Source organism: Priapulus caudatus, unplaced genomic scaffold (assembly GCF_000485595.1).
Source record: "Priapulus caudatus unplaced genomic scaffold, Priapulus_caudatus-5.0.1 Scaffold412, whole genome shotgun sequence".
NCBI lineage: Eukaryota > Metazoa > Priapulida > Priapulimorpha > Priapulimorphida > Priapulidae > Priapulus > Priapulus caudatus.
This window is the reverse complement of record NW_014577473.1, coordinates 191,216-212,315: the sequence shown is the minus strand read 5'-3', so window position 1 is coordinate 212,315 and position 21,100 is coordinate 191,216. Positions and strand designations below refer to the sequence as shown.

Sequence of the window (21,100 nt, the reverse complement as noted above, 5' to 3'; positions counted from 1 at the left end):
CCTTTGAGCATTGACGGCGTGTTTACATGCACATTACAGCGTCAACATTGAGTCTCTTTCTTTCGTCTAAAAATAAGACATATTTGTGGCAAACGTTAATAAAAATATATTGTTAAAAAAATGCGTGGTGGCAACGTAGGGCTATAGCACTCGAGAGCTAATCTCAATATAACAATAATAAAACATGTAGAATGAATGCCGGTGATTAATATAGCCAAGTACCTGGTACCAGGTACTGGTACCTCGTACTAGAGACACCTGGCCTCGAATATTTACCAATAAAGCTGAACGTTGCCACTGGCATTGCCCTATTATAATTATACTGCTCTGTAGCGATAAATGCTGTCAATGATAACACTAACAGTTGTTTTTATAATCTAGACTGCATGTAATACGCAAGAAAACTACTGAAACCCTCAAAGTCAAAATGAGCTAATAACTAATGTTTATAAGCTATTTTCGATATTACACTTACTTTAAAGTGTGCTAGTATAGTCAGCCTCTCTGAAGTGATCGCTGCAGACTTTACGAAGGCATTTTAACTTGGTTATATCGCTATGACGATACAATCGGCTATTCGTGATTCCTGTATCTTTCAAACTGACCGGTTGATTACGCAATCGTTGTAACACCTCTAACTCCCGCTGCGCCACTTCCTGACAAAGCTAGCGGCTAACCCCATTACCTGGGTCACGTCATAACCCCAGGTTGCGTCAGACCCAACCCAGAGAAGATCTCTGCAGTGCAAAATTTGGCCCCCCAAACACGCCCACAGCTGTTTTTAGGATTCACCAATTACTATCGTAAGTTTATCAAGGGCTATGCCGATATTGCCCATCCGTTGAACCTACTCACCCACAAGAACACACCCTTTGTGCGGTCAGACGAGGCACAGACTGCGTTTCAGTCTCTTCGTAAGTGTCTCACAGACGCTCCCATTTTGGCATTGACTGATGGAAGTCGACCGTTCCGCCTCTATTGCGACGCATCCGGCTACGCCGTCGGAGCAGTTCTCACGCAGATAGACAAGCAAGAGCAAGAGCACCCAGTGTTTTATCTCAGCAGACAGCTGACGGATACAGAACAACGCTGGCCTACAATAGAGAGGGAATGTTTTGCATTGGTACACGCATTACAGAAATTCCGGCACCTCCTCATCGGTGCAAATTTGGTCATACTTAGTGATCATAAACCACTTAAGTATTTACTGGAAGCAAAGGCACTGCGCAATGCCAAACGCCAGCGGTGGGCCCTGTACGTCTCTGGCTTTCCTTCATGCCGCCTAGAGTACACCACGGGCAAGTCGAACGTCCAAGCGGATGTGCTTTCTCGTTTGCCTCCCGAGTCGTCTACGCCGACGACACCCCATCACTCATCAATCATGCCCACCACATCATGATTGCACAACGGTATGGCCTCACGACCCATTTACCAAGTGGTACCGCCTTCGCCTACCGGTGTGGCCTCACAACCCGCACGACGGGTAGGCCCCATTACGCCCCCTCACAACCCTCCTCACCTTGACGCGCTACCCGACCCTAACCCGACACGCCCTTCCACCATCACCGCTACTGACACCGAGCTTGCTGCCTTGCAGCTGGCTGATCCGCTTCTTGCAAACATCATATGCACACTCTCCAACCCTAACGAAACTTCAATACGTGAGGCTAAGCTCGTTGAAAGCTATCTTTTGGTTGACAACTTGCTCTTTCATGTGCCATCACGTGCGCAGGATGCTGAAGCTGCACCACAATTGGTCATCTCCCGTATTCTCGTACCCGCTGTGCTTCCCTTGTTCCACGATCATGCGAATGGAGGCCACCTGGGTTTCAAGAAAGTCTATAGCAAACTCTCACAGCAATACTTCTGGCCCCGCATGTTCGCCGACGCTTACCACTACATCAAATCATGCGTCGAGGGTAATTGTCAAAAACTACAACAAGCTCGTGCCCCCCTACATCATGCACCGACACCTAGACACTCAGGAGATGTGGTCGCCATTGATGTTACGGGTCCACACCCCTGCACAAACTCAGGTAATAGTTACATGCTCACATTTTTGGACCTTTACACCTCATGGCCTGAAGTATACCCAATTCCAGATAAGAGCGCTGCTACCGTCGCACGCATCATTGTTGACGATTTCATTCCTCGTCACTCATGCCCTCGGTCCATCTTAACCAATAATGGAGGCGAATTCATTAACGAGCTTATCACACGACTGACCACAGGTGCTTGGGATCACCCACATTAAAGTCTCTCCTTATCACCCTGAGTCCAACGGACAATGCGAACGCTTTCATCACACGCTTGCCAAAATGATCGCGTGCTACATTAATTAGGATCATACAGATTGGGATACAAAGATCAACTCGGTCTTATTCGCATATCGTACAGCCGTCAATGAATCATCAGAATTCACCCCCTTCTTCCTGACGTACGGTAGAGACGCAGTGCTACCACTTGACACGCTACTGCGGCCCCGACGATTGTCATACGCTGACGATCCAGTAACACACGCTCCTGAACGCTTGCACCGGGCATTTGTTGTGATGCAACAAAACACTAAAGTGGCACGAGCGCGTAATAAACGCCTCTATAACAGACTGCAAAGGTCCAGTCCTTTGACATTGGGGACCCCGTTTACTTTTATAATCCCACATTGTCAGCTAATCAGACGCCGAAATTCGCCTCAAATTGACAGCCTTATTATACCGTGGTCGAGAAACTCTCTCCACTGCGACTTCGCATTAAGGCGCAAGACCAGACATGTACTCGCGATGTACACGTGAGTAACCTTCGACCCGCGTACCCATTCTCGGCATGGGATGAACCGAGAATCGTGCTTACGGGTCGAGACAGCCCACCCCGACGACCAATGCATCACGCAACGCTGGTTGATACTGGGCCTCTTTCGTCGCCCCCCCCACGACGACACGCATCCAGCCAGTGTGGCTAGCACGCCAAGCACTGATAGCTGGGATGCAGAAGATTTGTTGCCACTCGCACAAAGTAGCCGATTGAGCTAAAGTGCGGAATACACAACCTTAATTTTATGGGCCACTCCTCTGTTTCAGGACGATGTTCATCGCCCTGCTCATAGTTGCCTCGGCGATCCTATCCACCTCGCAAGCTACTGAAGTCTGAAGACCCACGATGGGAGTAATCTTTATCCCGAGAGGTCACATCTCGGGCACACAGAGCACCTGGGGCATAGGTTTCACTCTCAACTTCACTTCGATCAACACTTATCTACGTTCGTTGCACAAAGATGTGTGCAAGATGTATAGACAACAGCCAGCAGCAGCACTGCACTCCCCATCCCCCTCCCCCGACGATCAATACTTCGCGGCTGTAAACCGTGACATCAGATCCCTCATGCAAGCCCACATGGCGTGGTTCTGCCAACGTCTAAAATCACTTAATCTCCGTTTGACAGACTTGCACTCATTGCATAATTCAAGAGAGAAACGCGATATAGTTAGTGGTCTTGGTAAAATCGCCAAATTTTTATTTGGTACAGCTACTGACAATGACATTGAGCAACTGCAACGCCAGTTGTCCGCATTGGGTACGACACAAGAACGAATTCTGACAGTAATCGACGAATCCCTAACCGTCATAGATTACACTCGCATTCAAACAGAGATGAATACGGAGGTGCTGTCGCATGTTATTTCCCATGCCCGTGACTTAACCTCAAGTGTGCGCACACTAATGTTTAAAGTAACGGCCTTCCAGGCATCGGTGGCACGGGAGTTAATTGTGATTACACACCTCCAGTTATCCCTTTCTAGTTTGACTGTAGCATTTGATAATGTTCAAACCATACTTGACACTACGGTACACGCCGTCTCCGTTTTGTTAACGGGCCGTTTGCCCTCTACACTTTTACCCCCCCCCATCAGTTGCGTCAAGTATTACTTACTATCGAAAGCTCGTTGCCCCCTACATTTGCTATGCCACACAGCCCCCATGCTGACTTGCTTTATTACTACAACCTTATAGAGGCTATAGTGGTCACTGTGGACATGGGACTCGATGTGGACATGGACTGTCGACAAATTTTGACACCGCCAGTATTTCTCGGAAACTCCACTGCAGCAGCATATTTTCAAATTTCTCAAAATTCCATTGGTGTTTCACTCGGCCATACTTATTACGTACAACCCGACGAGTTTGCCGTGCGTTCATGTTTACGCAAGCATCAACAAGTCTGCAATGTCAGATCTCCCATTTACCCGATGTCCACAGCAATCACGTGCCCTGTCGCGCTATTCCTAAACGATACCACTCTTATTTCAACATTATGTACGAGGCGCGTTACGTTTTATGCACGGCCAACGCCGCGCGCCACCTACCTCGTTGACGGTAGCTGGCTAATCTCTACACCTCATCCATTACGTTTGGCCATCTCGTGCCAGTCACACCCCACGGCCCAAGTAACCACTAAAGAATTTCTCGTTCAACAACAACAGACAGTCGCACTCCATTCTGGATGTAAAGCCGAATCCAAGCATTTTACCCTGCCATTATACTTCCACCACGAAACTACTGTCGTTGTTCACATCGAACTACCCCCACTCGACCGCCTGTTTTACCGTACAGTCCCTACCATATGGTCCGACATGTATGATGCGAAACCTCTGTCCACCGCTGACTCGGAAGACCTAATCCCACCAGAAGTAGTACCTCCTAGTTCATATGCACATACTGACCTTGATGTCGCGTACGCTAATTTAGTTACTGCTGTCAAGCACAGTAAGCGCCTGCCATCAACCGACTCAGCATATGCCGAGGTAGGCAGCCTAGTTATCGCGGGTGCCACGCATCATTCAGTAATGTACATCACTCTCACATCACTGTTGCTTACCGTTATAGTCATCGCCACATATTGCTATTGTTGTCGCTGCCGCCGCCCTCACAGCCCTGAGCGCCAGCCCCAACCCAGTCCAACCGACCTTTCCCCACCTCCTCTCAGACGTACACGAATAGAAAGCTACCCACCCACCCCAACCACGACCAGAACTCGACCTCGTTCGCTATTTTCCGGCTTGCCACTAACAATTCTTGAGCCTCAACTACGAATGGGTTCCTTCGACCCTATAACACCCACCTTTCAGTCCAATGACCACGGCTTCCCAGGCCCGTCCCTCCTTGCCAATACCCCACCACCCACCTCCGTAATGGTACGATCCCCGCCTAACGCAAATATCACACAAATACTCTCCGACACCACCCCCAATTCCCCAACCCCTAAGGATTCCATACTCACCCCTATACTGCACCGGCATATCTCTCTACCGCCCCGCCCAGAGCGCCGTTCTATGCCCACACCAGTCCCCTGTCCAAAACCACCACCTCGCGTTGTTTAGCTTCCTCTCGGATATTAAGCTAGGGTGATTAGATTAGCGATATGCATCGCCATTCCATTTTCCCCCCTAGCACTTTATGAGTGGCCCATTATTTAATTAATACCGGCTTAAGGATAGTTTTACTGCCCCGTGCAGCGAGTGCACCGCTAGCACTAGTCTTGTTAGTTACTAAGGATAATCGTATTAGCATGTTCATAAAGCGAACTATAAGTAACGCGCGCTTCATTTAACCGCATATATTTGTCAGACGCTGTTTAAAGCGGCCTGGTTGTAACTCTGATTATTCCGCGGCTTATACGCGACCGCGTTCTATAATTTCTCCAGCGCTGCTATGGCACTAACCGTGCAGTCAGTTTATATACTGTTTCGGCTATGATACTGGGCCACGTATTATCATGCCACTTAAACATTGTCAGGACCCCTCTAACAACGGCCAAGACGGGCAACAGCCCAGTGGACCGCAACCATCAGCGCCGTCGCCGCCGCTGCAGATGGGCGCCAACACCGCCTGCGCCTACGCTGACTGCGCCTGTGCCATATGCGCCCTCAGCACTTCCGCCTGCGCCTGCGCCGTCTGCGCCACGGCAGCCAGCATATACGCCGCAGGCGCCAGCGCCGCCTGCAGATGCGACGTCTGCACCACAGGCGCCAGCGCCGCCTGCGTATGCGAAGTCTGCGCCGCAAGGACGGGAGAAAGCGCACTCCCCGCCCCGCCGCAGGCTCGCATCAACGGCATGGCAAGGCCGCGCAACCCCTACCCCTACCCGGGCTTGCCGCGTCGCTACAGGCGGTCGACGGAGGCATTGATTCTACGGCGTTGCCCCTAGCAACCACAGGCGATCAATACGGCCTGCGAGCTGAGCGAGCTGAGCAGTCAAGATGGCGGCCCGCCGTCGCCGCGACATGCCGCTGCAGTGCCGCTGTCACGGCACCCACGCCGGCTGGTTGGGGATTAACTCCACCCTCCCAATTAGCGGCGCGTACGTGTCGTGATTAGTGGCAGCAGCCCTGGCATGGAGGCGAGACCCGGTGATGCCCTGCGGCTAACGCGATGCGACTTTAGAACCGCTCGACCGTGGAGTGTCACCGGGTGGTGGGATTAGCCAGATTAGATGCGCTAAATGCAGCGTGAAAAGCTATCAACGCTCGAGGTGGCGGCCATATTGAGCGCCCGTGATGCGTCTGCACGAATAGACGGCGCCACCTCCTGGACGGTGGTGCTACAGAATAGCGGGTCTTTCCCGTTAGGAGCTGCCACCGTCCAGAGCGAAGGTGGTGAAGCCAGGTGAACGCAGATGAGTCGGACGCAGTGGTTAGCGCGCGCGGCGCGTACGCCGCGCGTGGTAGCACCTATAAAAGCCGCTGCACAAGCGGATTCGAGGAATGCTCCCTCAATACCGGACACGACCGCTTGTGCTTCATACCATTGTAATGGATCAGTATCGAAATTAAACTTTCAGTCTTGGTATATATTTTTTGACTGCTGTTTGTCTATGTCTTTTGGCTACGAGTACGACATTACAATATACAACTATACCGTAAGGTAAAACACTGCGTTACACCCCAACGAGTGTTATTTCTTAAAAATGTAATGACTAAACAAACAACGAAGTACAGAAATTGTAAAGATTAGTGAGAAAATGAAAAAATTCCGTCTGTAACATATTGTTGTCTAAGCCTACCACAATAAGGACAAAATAAGGATGTTGGAACATAGAGCTGGTGTAGGGAAGCTGCTCGCTTACCGTGATCGTATAAGTGGTTACGCGTGAGTGTATATAGAACACCCTGTGCTAACGTCTATTGGAATAATATTATAAAGAACACAACAACACTGGTATACGTATTCAGTGATTCTCTTTATATATACTATGTATAATTCCATAACAAGGTATGCGCATACACTAGGTTTACGCGAGACACGTCATAACTTACTAGGCTAATGCTGGGTCGTCCGTTAGTATGCAAATGTGCAATATCTCTGTATCTTACTCTGTCTATCTCTGTCTGTATCTCGGACTGTCTGTCTCTCTCTCTCCAAACCACAGATTTTATACCCAAACTGGGGATACGCCTATCTATTGTTTTTCGGCACCTGCTACACGCGACCAACCTATAATTGGTTGCCTCACTACTCATTAGTCCAGGGTCATGCTTTACACAGCTGGGACTGTACCCTAAACTAGAACAATAGCTTATTAGTGTGTATTTATTGTATCCCCGAACGAAGTTCGTGGGGATACTATGGGTTTGGCATCGTCGCGCCGCCGCCGCCGCGGCAGAGATTTCCTTGTGAACGCTCTACCGGCTGCAGTTCTTCTCCGATCATCTTCAAATTTCGCATGAAGGTGCGTTATCGTAAAGTGAAGACACCAAACGTTTTTGGTGTGGGCGGAGTCATCGTTGCCATGGTAACAACATTTTTTCCCGAAACATTCTAGAACCTGTAGTTTTTACCCGATTGTCATGAAATTTATATTTGTATTAAAATTTATATTAACATTTATATTAAAATTTATGATTGTCATGAAATATATATATATATATAGGACATGTTTTATCGGCCCTGTGTGCCAAATTCTATGACAATCGGGTAAAAACAGCACAAGTTACAGGTTCTACAATATTTCTACAAAAATGTTCTTACCATGGCAACGATGACTCCGCCCACACCAAAAACGATTGGCGTCTTTGGTTTACCATAACGCACATTGCATCCATACCCTGTGTGTATTACATATACTTGCACATCTGAGGCAGACCAGTTGTCTAACAAGCCTTTGTCTTTGTGACTTATTTAACTTTACCTGCCTTCTACGTCCTTACAGAGATATTCCATTCATACTAGATCACGGGGGATACATGTAGTTGGCGACAACTGCTCGTTACTATGTACTTTTACGGTATTACACGGACACCCTTCCATGCGCCCGTCACATCATCAAATAAGCTTTTGTTTGAATACTCAATTGTACATGCACAGAACGGCAAAGAATATTTACGGTTGTCTCTCAGCAAAGCTCAGAACCAAATCAGACATCGACTTTCAATATGAGATGCAGTTTAACCCGAAGAAATGCAATAACCAACCTAGCTGCAAAGCTAGCTGGATGATTGAGTAGAAAGAATATGTGCAATTGATACCAACAGCTGTTATCTTTTTGGCCAGGTTCTTCGATGCATGCCAGACATCCAGTTGGTGCGTGATCTGTGGCTCACTACGTCCTGGAAAAACAGCAATGGATTTGTTAAATTCATACCCTTTGATAACGTATCAACAAATGCAATATACATATCGAGATTAAGTTTAAATGTCGTTATTTGCAGGAATTGCGACATTTCAGCAGGAGCCAAAACAATTGAGAGCGAAAAAATGAAATAAATAAAACATAATGAAATAAATGAATGAAATAATTTAAACATAAGAAACGATAAAGAGACAGAGGAAACTACTGTTTGGTACTGCAAAATTCTTTAGGTACAATCTACATTACAAAAGTATAGTGTGGCGACGAGAAATAGGTTACTGCGCCATAGGATAGATGATGCAACGCAGTACAGGGGTTGCAACAGCTGATGACTCATCGTCACATGGCCGAACACGTTTACCAAGGCGGTGCAATTATACAAAGCAATAAAGCACGCTAGCCTGGCCAGCCTGTATTGTTTCCGCCAAGCCGTGACAGCATGGCATAAGTAGATGCGGAGAAAAGGGGAGAGAAGGATCGGGGGAGAGGTCTGGGTGTGGCGAACGCGTATAGACGTGCGGGTGTATGTCGCGACCTATGTGTTGAATAAAACCTGTCCGTATTGTACATCACTGTCTACGATCACTGACCGCCGACGAGTTAGAGTAGATCGCCGATCAGATAGCAGGGCTACAATAGTATTATTGGTTTACGCTGAAAGATATCACGTTTTGATATTGAAATTAACAATAACGAACTGTTGAGTACTGGAAATGACCCCAGAAGCCGACATAGATCATTTCTAAAGGCTGTGCAGGGAAAGAATGAAAGTGAATTAATTCAATCTATTTGTTCTAAAAATAGCTAAAAATACCGGTACAGGCCACCTACAGCGCTATCCTGATAATACCGGTAATATCGCGCACCTCTACATAATTTCTTATTTACTATCAGAAATGTATTAGGTCTGTGTGCTATAAAGACAAAACAATGTACTATATGTAGGCGGCAATGATTGCATTTTTTAAATAACTTTACAATCGGTTTTCATGCCAACGAAAGGGACTTACGCAAATAAGCCGTTATCTGCGGGTGGTGATCCGTGACGACCTCACTTATGCGTAGCTTCTCCTTCAGGAAATCTAACGCCCTTTTCATTCCAATGATTTCCATGTTAGGGCTTCGCAGATCTGCCTCCCTCACATCCACAATTTCTACGTCCAGGATGGCATGTGAGTCCGCACATGCCATTGAGTATGTGAGGAATTTTGCGCAGTGCCGTGGGAAGTCATTCCTCCCATCCCCTGCGAGGACAACAGGGTTGGTGCCATATGAGCGTAGCATGTCTGTTTGCATACTCTCCCAGAACTCACGCACAGCCGGATGCACATGCATCCTCTGCACTCTGGAAACAGGCAAGATATGTATGTATATGAATGCCTGTAGCTACACATGTACGCATACATATTACCACAGGACATTGCACGTCATATACTGTAATGTGAAGTTCCTTTTTTCTGAATAAATTATAATCTGACTGAGCAAAATCAACACATGGCGTAAGTATAGGGGTTGAAATTAGATTGTTATTATGGTATCCATCTGGGATACCAAGTATTTTAAATCCAGATGAGACGGGATACTAGAGAAGTGTTGCCGAAAGGAGGTGTTGATCCGAAGCGCTGAGCGCAGATCTTGCACGCAGTTCTGCGGCAAGGCGCACGCGACCGCGGGAACGTCCTACGACGGTATGCAGCGCTGGCAGCTATGGATCCGTGCGCCGAATGCATAGGAAGCACCTAGAAAAACAATGTTCGGCTTCTTCTATAGGCTAGAAATAGTAGAGTTAAGTGCCGAGTGAACCAAATTATGTCGTTTAATACCCGTGCAGTTACCCTTTTATTTAGACTTGAATGACAATGATGTCTTGTGTCATGAAACGGCACGGTTACAAAATATACTGCCACCACCGATTTCTAGCCATTGGTAAAATGCCAAAACAGTGGAGCTGCTTCTCGAGTGCAGCGTACATTGTTTATTCTATTGTCTACTAGCTGAAACTTCCTGTATGTACTGTAGCTAATGCAGTGCATTCATTCAATGCTAACTTACCTTAGTCCGACAGAGTTGTAGAACACAGCAAATTATAACCAGTATTCATTGCTATAGCATCACAAACCTTATTATGACAGCTATAGTTATACTATTTACTTGTTCTATAATCCATTATAAACAGATAATCTATCTTAGAAACTACTAAGATAGTAATGTATGAAATTTGAAAGTAAACTGAGCAACTCAACTTTTATTTACACGCACTTTAATTAGTACAGTCATAGTTAGAGAAATCATATTATACTAGTATATAATAGATTAGTAGGAAATATTTCAAATTAGACAGCAAACTGCAACTGAAATGAAATTCATATTCAAGCACAATACTTGGTCGGTGTTCGGATGTTCATCGATGAAAGTCAGTTATTATAACTTCAATTATTATAAATGAAAGTCTACATTATTATAAGTAGTGCAATAACAAAGTAGTAAATACCCATCATGAATATATAATATAACATTATTTGTTGAGTTCAACGATAATATTAATAATTATAATTAACTTTGTGACATAACTTTGCGATATAATTAATTAACAGATTTTGCCATCTGTTTCCATGCCAACAATAACGAATAAACTTAAAATAAAAGGACAATTATGCTACCATTCTTGTAAATATAGCTAACTGATGATATAGTTTTCATACCTATTACTGCTAACAATAGCTAGGTTAGGAAGTAGAGTTAAGACCTCTTCTTTGCTTACAGGGCAAACTTTCAAATTATTTCCTAGTACCCCTAATTTTTAAAATTTTAAAGCTACCTCACCACAGTTATTCTTTGCTTTATTGTTTAACGTCATAGCCCGGACCCCCCACTCAGTGTTATTTAGGGTACGCATATGCTCGTTCCCTACATTTGAAAGCACCCCCTATCTCAGGACTGCCAAAATTTCTGAACCCCCCTTTCGCGGGCTTTTTGCGGGTTTTTCCTGCCTTGGAGAACCCCTTAAATCCGGAACACTACGTATAGACTGGTACCCGTTCGCCACCTTCACTCCGGTACGTATCCTTCGCTTCACTGACATAGTGACGTTAGTGTAGCGTGTGGAACTGTCAACCGGGTACCAGTCTGCACTACGTAGTGTAGAGTTCAGTGATCGAGGGGAACTAGGGAGCAATATTTTTATTTTTCAAAATGAAATAATCCTGAATCAGCTTTCAAAACTAGCAGGAATTTCAGGAATTTGATTTTCTATGATATTCAAGATGAAAGAGAGAGAGGAAAAACACACCATTTTTAAAGAAATCTCCGGGTGAAAAGTCAAATACACCCCTTTTTTTTACAATTCTTGGGCCGGATTTTGTCGCACGAAAAATACTCGTTTACCGGAGATTTTGGGAACGCGCATGCGGTCTTTCCAACCTCGGAGTGGGGGGGGGGCAGGCTTCATAGCCATACTTTTTCGAGGGTGCCATAGTTTGTTACGATTATTGTTGTTGTTCCTTTCAATCTTTTCTGTAGAAAAATAGCCCTTTGCCCTCTTAATGTCATTGTGAGTTTTATTTGTAAGTAACTAAAAAATGCCTAAAGTCAACGTCATCGTTATTTCTCGTGAATTGTAATAGTTTCCTGTCCCTCCCTTTGCCGAATAAGTTCCTTTATCTGCGAGTTGAACCATGTCTCTCGTGTGTGTTTTATTGTCACCTGCTTAATGCGTGCTACAGTGTCGATCGCTTCAACAAGATAGGTTTTAAAAGTTACTTGTTCTAACGTATATATCTATAGAATCTTAATTCAACATATCCAAGCATTTCTTTTTCATTACGATCTCTTTAAATACCTCTGGGCTGTAGTGTTTCATTGACGTCATTGCAGTAGTACAATGCTTACCTATAACCTTTGTAATAGATTTCCTTGTATATATGTGTAGCTAAATGTATATCGTATAATTGTCGTGCTACGATAAGCAGTCTCGTACGAACAATAAGGGGAGCGATAGCCCGAGAGAAAATGCCTGCCGTCGCCTCAAATGTACACAAGTCCGCCGTACGTACGTACAGCGAACACTACATAATATAATTTGAAGTTGGCGTTTTTCTTGTTTCACCCGCAGCGCGCGGGCCAAAGCGGATAAGCATTTTTGCATGTATTACATGCTGCCAGCGTGCCGCCTAAAGCAAAAACTTCGTCTACCCCTACGGTCGAGGGACACGGCCCTCATTGCTGTTCTGTGATTTGCGACTTTGCGGAAAAAAACTTGCAACTCGCTTGCTCGCAGTTACCTTGATGGTCACCGTGGGAAAAACGGCATGCGGTGCCCGTCGCGATTGCGTACCTTCCTGTGTGTGCGTACACGGGATACATACGTCTTTATGTGTACGTGTAGCGTCTAGATACACGCGTATCACTATGCGCGCATCTTCTATGTATGTGTGCATGTGCAGGTGCGTGCGGGCGTGCGTGTACGCCTACATGCAAGCGTCCGCGTGCACGTGCCTGCGAGCGTGCGTATGCGCGTGCGTCCAGGCATGCGCAGGCGTGCATACGTTTAGCTGCTTTGTGTGGATATGCTTTCTGATCGCAGTTTGCTGTATACTCTCATGCGTCCGCACACATTCTAATGATTACGCCCGCACGCAGGCACGCACAGACGGACGCACGTACGCACGCCTGTACCTACTTATACAGGCAGCCAAGCACGCAAGCACATAGCTAGCTGTAGTACTACGAAGCAGACAAATACGCACACACGTGCGTATACATGTATCAACGCACGCAGTCACACACCGACGCACGTACGTACACACGCAGGCCGGCACAGACATTTGTATGGGTGCATGTATGTGTTTGTATGTGTGTGTGCGTCGCTCAATGCGTGCGTCAGTGTCTTTAAAATGTTCATTAGGAACAATTGTTCAGAAGTCACAAAAATCTGTTTCCTCAACAAAATGATTTTTTAGCCTGGCCACAAGTCATGGCGTAACATAAGTATGTCATTTAACACGCACAATTCACAGATAATATCAGGAGCTATTGACCTATTGACAATATTTGTGATTATTACCTCCTCATTCTTTGTATATAGGTCAACATTTCTATTTACATGAATAGAAGCGTATTATTTCCGCATGTATTATTTTAAAACCCAGCTTATGTATCCGCTGCAGCTGCCGCTCGTTACATGAAGCTGCTGACGCATAATAAAATACAATTCATAATCAAACTTATACAACACAGTGTAGAAGTAGAAACTGTTGACACATTTATTGATATTTTCATTGAACTTGCAAACAACAGCAGCTCAATGCAGCTGAGCTATTTCATTGTATTCCCGTTAAAATTATCGACTGCTCGCTGGCAGCTATGGATCCGTGCGCCGACCTATGCATTCGGCGCACGGATCCATAGCTGCCAGCGCTGCATACCGTCGTAGGACGTTCCCGCGGTTGCGTGCTCTTTGCCGCAGAACTGCGTGTAAGATCTGCGCTCAGCGCTTCGGATCAACACCTCCTTTCGGAAACGCTTCTCTAGTATCACGTCTCATCTGGGTTTTGCTATTGACTTCATTGCATGTAATGATATAAGTTATAAGGACACTCTGATTAGCTATAAAACATGGCTTTTACAATAGCATAACCGACAGTACAGCGCTGGCCCAGCGCACAACACTAGCTAGACTAGAGCTCACTGAGCTCCGTGCTCCACGCCGTGGATCTTTGCTCAAACTAGCTCCTGCGCTACCTTTGTGTGCATATTCATGTACTATACGTCCATTTTGGAGAAGTTCTTTTTATGATGAATGCAGATGGGGATTATTGTTATATGTCGGGTAAAGTGGTGATTTCTATCAAAAAATATTTTCTCAGTTTTCTTGGGCTTGCCATTGTAAAAAAAGAAAAGTCCGATACATGCCGATATAAACTTGAATATTGGGTATCGGAAAATATCAGCAATAAGTCAAATATCGGCAGCATTAGAAGTATTGCGTTGCCAAAATATCACACCATTACTTTAAAAATATGGTTAGTTTGGCAACTTATTTTTGACAACTATATTGTTCTTGCAAAGCTGCACCCAGCGATATCCTGTCTCAAATGACGGTTGACGAGGAAGTATTCGCATTTGATGCAACTGCAAATGCTGAAGAGGAAATGGATCTAGGCCCAGGTCTATATGAAGAAGAGGAAGAACAACAGTCACCTGCGACCAGCAAGGCGCAAATGTTCCAAGGAAACGTTTACAAAGACACAGACGTAATGTTGGATGCGGACAAAGCAATAACATTTATCGAACCTGTCCTATTTGTCATCAGGTAATCAACACATGTTTCCTTAGTGGCTAACATCTTCTTCTCTGTAAATGATGCTTAAACAAATGCCACAACTTCTGGTGTTCTTATGTCACACGTACTCATGCCGTGACACTACAATTTTATATTCATTGTCTTGCCACATAATACATCACTGCTCCACAATTTATCCTGCTCTTTTTAGTACCATGGCTCTGCCAGGAAAGCATATGGTACAATATGTGGTTTGCACAGAAGAGATGGTGTTCTCGTACAAACTTCCGTGGACAGCGCTTCTTGTCAGTTGGAAGTGCAGCGCTGATGCAGCCCCTTGTTCGAGGAAGATGGTGCTCACAGCCACTCATCAGAGACATGTACGCTTTCAACCTCCTGCTGCCAACATGCACCATCATATCTGGGAACAGCATCTACAAGGTTGCCCATCTGTTTAAACTCATGAATCTGGGATGTGTTGGTCTGTCAAATGCAAACAGGTAATTATAACTGCCCTGTTCTATTTGTAACAATGCGGGGTCATACGAAAATCCCATGCTATATTACTTCTGTGATCGAAATTAGCTGTATCCCGATATCCCGGTGAAAGTAGAATTTTGTGTTGGATACCAGGGGCCGGTTTCACGAAGCGTACTTAACTTAAGTATGATTAAATCTCTAATCATACTTAACTTCCCGTAATCATGATTAGTTAATCATACTCAAAAATCTGTTTCACGAAACGATTTAAGTACATATTTAACTAATCACATAATTAGCCGACTTCAACATGAATAGACTGGTACTCGCTCCCCTCTCGGCTTATAGTTACTCAATGGGAATCGAGTAATCGAGGTGGGAGCGAGTACCAGTCTAAAACAAATTACACGGTATTCAATATGGCGGACCAATACGCCAAAAATATCTTCAAGTTCGGTACATGAAAAGGAATTAATTTGTAACTATAATGATTGAAGTAGTACAGCAAATCTTAGATAATTTAAATTTCCTTGGGAAAAAATTGAAGTAAAATTTTCAATTGTAAAATCTGCAGCGTACTTAATATACTAGTACTACCTACTTCTAAGTTCTAGTACTAGTAACTAATTATGATTAGTGGATTTAATCATGCTCCTGAGTAGAATTAAATATTGTGATTAACTTAATCATGATTAAAGTTAATTACGCTTCGTGAAACAGTCACTTTAATTTAAGTACGAGAAGTTAATCATGATTAGTGATTTAATCACGATTCAATACTTAAGTACGCTTCGTGAAACCGGCCCCTGATTTTGAATGCTTGTTATCCCTCGATATCTTGATACGATCCTCGTTAGTAAAGAAAATCAGGATAGTGGTTGTTGAGTTATCAGCTATCCCTCAAAAACGGTGATGATTGTCTCAGTGAGGATAATACATAGTTCTCGCAGTTACGTAGTCTCGCAGTTACACAACCTGTTGGTACCAATTACAAGTGTTCTTTGTTATTCATTTGTCAATTACCTGCCAGTGTTATCCCTTCATTCTTTGCTCTTCGGAATCGTATTTACCACTTTACAGTGTAAAAAATTTGAATGTTGAAATCTAGTATAAAAAAGGGAGACCAGATCATTTGGGGGATACTAGACAATTGGCAGCCCGGATCTCGCGCAAAGCGCGAAAAACACCGCGTAGCGGCACACTAAGTCAAATACGCTGCATTCGATTGGAGTAAATCTTCACAGGTTTACAGTATACCAAGATTGGTGGATAATTGCTCAATTGAGCCGTTCTGGCGATTCCGCAAGCCTTTTCACTACGCACGTAAGTAGACATTTCTTACAAATGGGCGTAATTGTTGGTTTGCTGCTCGGCGCGCATCGTTTTTCTGTAGAAAACAGATTTACCATTTTTGCTGTTTCATGCCCTGACATTTATTTAGAACATATGGCGTGCGATAGATGGCACAACGAGCCTATATGTTCATGGCATTTGCCCGTAGTTTTTGTGGACACGGCTGCGGCGGCTAAGCTAGACTGCTACCTGCTCGACAGTTCGACATGCTACACTAACTGAGTTCATTGTAGCCAAGGATACTTGGCAGAGTCAAGGTGGGTACCAGTCTAGCTGTAACCCCTGGAATCGTGACTTGCGCTTGAACTTGCCATATTCATCTTGGGAGACCAATGTGATGTTCTCATGTTTCCGATTATGACGTCATAGTTACAGCATATATATACTGCAGAACAGAGTGGATTTGTGCATATTGCAATGGGCATATAGGTTGCAACATTTCATTGATATCGATCCATATTGCATCCATCGATATATCATGCCACTGTATTGTAGTTCATACAACTGTGACGTTGTTAGATGTAAGAAGTCAAAAGACAATGTTCCTCCCCTACCTGTGCCTACCTACCCATGGTTCATACAGGACTGAAATTTTTTCCAAGGACTTTTCAATGACATTTTATCGGAAATTCAAGGACATTTTATCAGACATTTTATTGAAATTCATACACAGAACAAAACATACCTGGATTAATTTAATAACCCCATTCTTAATCACTGCATGTCACCTCTAAAACTTACCTGGATTACATTACTAAACCCTTCTAAACACTGTCACTTCTACAACATACCTTGATTTACTGACTGCTTTTACTGACTTACTGTAATTTGTGATAATCATTTAACTGTCTATCGTGCCTATAGCTTTTTAAGCTCATTTAACGAAATTTTTATTGAGGTTTGCACATTATTGATGGTACAAAATTTCTTTTTCTTACATGCAAGGATTCTTTCTAAAAATTCAAGGACATTTTCATGAAATTCAAGCACTTTTCAAGCACAAAATCAACATTTACTAAATTCAAGTACTTTTCAAGGACTACCTTCAAATTCAAGGACTTATCAAGAACTGTGCGAACCATGCTACCCATACCTACCTACCCTATATACCGTCTATTTCATCTATTTATTTATACCAGATTACTGAAATATGAAGTGACTGTGTTGCATCTTCTTGACGTTTTCCATAAGTTAGAACATGTTTGTTCACTTGCCCTTTCAAAGTAATATATGTGGCTGCACATCTCATGTTAGCCATTGTAGTCACGTGAGCAAAAAGTCCATAAAATCACGAAAACAGGACATTTGAAGTTTGGAGGATTTTTACAATATCATAACTATTACATTTCTATAAGTATTATAGCTCATAATAAGCAGGAGATATCAAATAATTATGTTACAATGTATTCTTACTATTTTGAGTTCACAATGGCTCAGAGGTCCCAAGTTGGGAAAGTCCAAGAAAGGGAGCCAGCAATTCAAGAAAGAGAGCCAGCATTGGATAAGACATCGCAGTGCGCAAAAACAGGAAAAAAGTTGTGGCAGGCTGCGATATGTGTTTGTCGCGGCACACCACCATTTTTTATAAAGTATACATGTAAAATTATCATTTCATCGCCTTTTATTGTTCGCTGGAATCAAAGTACATCAACAAGAACGGCAAATTTAGTAATTTACTGATTTACTGATGTAAATTTTCATATGGCTGAAAAATGTTACAAACCGGAACTTCTGACCTCATTCCGGGGCACCGAGAGCAGCGTGTCATACCGGGAGACTTGGGACATCTGATGGCTGGTTTGAAACAATGTTTATGTTCAAAACATGACACCGGCAAACTACCGTGAAAATCGCACAGACTTCTTTTCTAACTAGTCATCTATGATTAACTCGTCCCGCTATATCCAAGCACCTAGAAAAACGATCTTCGGCTTCTTTTAAAGGCTAGGAATAGTACAGTTCAGTGCCGAGTGAACCAAATTATGTCGTTTCATACCCGTCCAGTTACCCTTTTATTTAGACTTTAATGGCAATGATGTGTTGTGTAATGAAACGGCACGGTTACAAGATATACTGTGACCATCGATTTCTAGCCATTGCCACAATGCCAAAACAGTCCAGCTGCTACTAGAGTGCAGCGTCCATTAATTGTTTATTCTATTGCCTACTAGCTGAAACTTCCTGTATGCACTGTAGGTATAATGCAGTGCATTGATTCAATTCAAACTTACCTAAGTCAGACACAGTTGTAGAACACAGCAAATTACCGCCGGCCATCTACAGCATCACTTACCTTTTCTGGGAACTGACCTGATATGAAATACCAGGGTAATTGCTTAAGAAATGTCTAATATATAACTAATTAAGTCACAGAAATGAGTAGAAATGCTGCAAAAATGTCCCATTTTCCCAGCAAACACGGAACATTCTTGTAACATTCGCTGGAGGTTCTAGTTTGGTTACATTAGCCAAAAATATTCTAAGAACATTCCCATATCGTTATGCATTTATTGGTTTTACTTGGTGAGAGAGTTATGTTCTTGGAATGTTCGGAAAACGTTAACCGTCCTCGGATGGGTTCGAAACTCCTAACTGCCGTTTTTGTGATGTTGCAAACTTTAGCACAGGTATCAAATGTATTTTTGTTCGCAGTGGCTACGGGGACGGTAGCCGTATCTTAATGTCTCGAGGCTACGGGTACGGTAGTCCATTTGCGCATGCATCGCTTTCCCGCAAAATAATGTCGTTCACTAGCTATTAATTAATCTCCAGCCTAAGTAATTAATTAATTAATTAATTAGCTAGCCTACACTAGTTGTTTGGGATTGATTGTCAGTTCAGATACAGTTCAGTTCAGTTTGTTATTGAAAGCCAAAGGTTTTATACACCATAGATTAATTTATCTGTGTTTAGACACTATCATATACGACTCGAGTCGCTTTATAATTTGTGTTAAGGTTAGTGATAGGGATAGTTATACTGTTTGTACTTGTTTGTGTGTGTGTGTGTGTATGTGTGTGTGATGGTACTGCCGTACTGGGGACATTAAGGTAAGACTGCAGCGCATACGTAGTGTTGCTGCAGTTAATATGTCATTTTCGGAGGTTGATCAATGTTATGTGAATGTTTGTAAAAACGTTCTCAGAATGTCAGGAAAACTTTCCTAAAACAAGTTATTAGAACGTTACTGAATAATGTTTTGCTAACCTAAGAGAAACATTCCCATAACATTTAATGAACATAACTTTGTTAGCTGGGTTACTGCTATACCTTCCCATAGTTCAGGATTCCCAAAAATCCGTCAACATTTCGTCACCAAAAAACCGGTAACTCGTCTCATGAGTCCAATTTCTTAATTCTGTACAGCGATCTGTGTTTCTTGTGACTGGGGCTATTGAATAACCTTACAAATTCTATTGGTCATAATTTATAAAGAAATCACCTACTATCCCTACTCATGTGAGGTCGTAGGGAGTTGCAAGCTTCAATTGAAGTATATATAAATGTCTTGTTTGCATTCACTCCCACTGTTCCTTGAATCATTCACAGCTCCCCAGCCCTATAGTTTTGATGCGGTCAATCTGGCAACTTCATCTAAATCCCTCAGTCATGTATTGGCCACTGAGATTATTCGGCATTTCCAAAAGATGGTGTACCATCGATTCATAAAGGCAGTAACTAGTAATTTTCTACATCATTTCTTTGAATATTTATCTTTCCTGTCAAAACATTTCACTGTATTGTTAACGTTTTTGAGAACTTTGCTTCCTGTCATTTCAGCAGTAAAACTCTCTTGTAAGTCTACTCGTAAGTATTTCAGTGCAGTCTTACTTTCAATATCTCACCCATTGCATGTCACATGAAACTTTGTAAGTCGACTCATTCCATTTTTTCATCGAAACAGAATGCTTTCTGTCTTCCCTAGGTGCACGGATAGATTGTGTAACCCATGACATTTGCAAGCTTAATTTCTCCTAGACAACGTGTATGTGTGTTTTGGTAATACTAGCAGCGCCGAGTCATGACCATACAGTAAAACCTTCCTGTTCAGACCATGTCCTATGTGCTTGATATATATTAGAAATACCTATACTATTTACGTATTAGCATTCTTTAAGCTATTACTATTCACCTATTAGCATGTCAAAGCTAGAATTTGTAAAAGCTATTCAAGCTTTAAAAGCAATTAAAAACCGAGCCTCTCTCGGTGTTTATGATTCAAAGTCGGTGTGTTGCCCTTGTCTGCAAAGTGGTTTTGCGGAACTTATTGCAAACAGAAATATTGCAAGAAATCATGTGAGAAATTACTAGTTACTGCCACTGAGAGGCTCTATGTCCCCCGGGGTACTGCCGGAACGTACCCT

General features: G+C 43.6%; 2 protein-coding genes and 1 long non-coding RNA gene across 3 annotated transcripts in view; 1 reads left to right on the top strand and 2 right to left on the bottom strand.

Annotated features, from left to right (window-relative positions):
- The window catches only part of LOC106810141, a 19,346-nt gene extending 11,874 nt beyond the window's left edge, over positions 1 to 7,472 (bottom strand). Inside the window, exon 1 of the long non-coding RNA XR_001393965.1 lies at positions 6,944 to 7,472. This is a non-coding gene — a long non-coding RNA (uncharacterized LOC106810141). The remainder of the gene's footprint in view (positions 1 to 6,943) is intronic.
- Positions 7,473 to 8,347: 875 nt separating this feature from the next.
- Positions 8,348 to 9,875, bottom strand: LOC106810139. Its single transcript, XM_014813420.1, has 2 exons — positions 9,634 to 9,875; positions 8,348 to 8,600 (listed from the first exon to the last, which is right to left on the bottom strand). The coding sequence occupies exons 1-2, from the start codon at positions 9,812 to 9,814 to the stop codon at positions 8,422 to 8,424; spliced, it is 360 nt and encodes a 119-aa protein (XP_014668906.1). The 5' UTR covers positions 9,815 to 9,875; the 3' UTR covers positions 8,348 to 8,421.
- Positions 9,876 to 14,687: 4,812 nt separating this feature from the next.
- Positions 14,688 to 15,304, top strand: LOC106810140. Its single transcript, XM_014813421.1, has 2 exons — positions 14,688 to 14,933; positions 15,132 to 15,304. Exons 1-2 carry the CDS (start codon positions 14,716 to 14,718, stop codon positions 15,229 to 15,231), a joined length of 318 nt encoding a protein of 105 aa, XP_014668907.1. The 5' UTR covers positions 14,688 to 14,715; the 3' UTR covers positions 15,232 to 15,304.
- Positions 15,305 to 21,100: the final 5,796 nt, after the last annotated feature.

Coding starts and splice junctions, on each gene's coding strand:
- LOC106810139 (XM_014813420.1), bottom strand. CDS start 9,814: ATGGCATGTGCGGACTCACATGCCATCCTGGACGTAGAAATTGTGGAT. Junction 8,601..9,633: donor GCAGATAACGGCTTATTTGC/GTAAGTCCCTTT, acceptor CTGTTTTTCCAG/GACGTAGTGAGCCACAGATC.
- LOC106810140 (XM_014813421.1), top strand. CDS start 14,716: ATGACGGTTGACGAGGAAGTATTCGCATTTGATGCAACTGCAAATGCT. Junction 14,934..15,131: donor CCTGTCCTATTTGTCATCAG/GTAATCAACACA, acceptor TGGCTCTGCCAG/GAAAGCATATGGTACAATAT.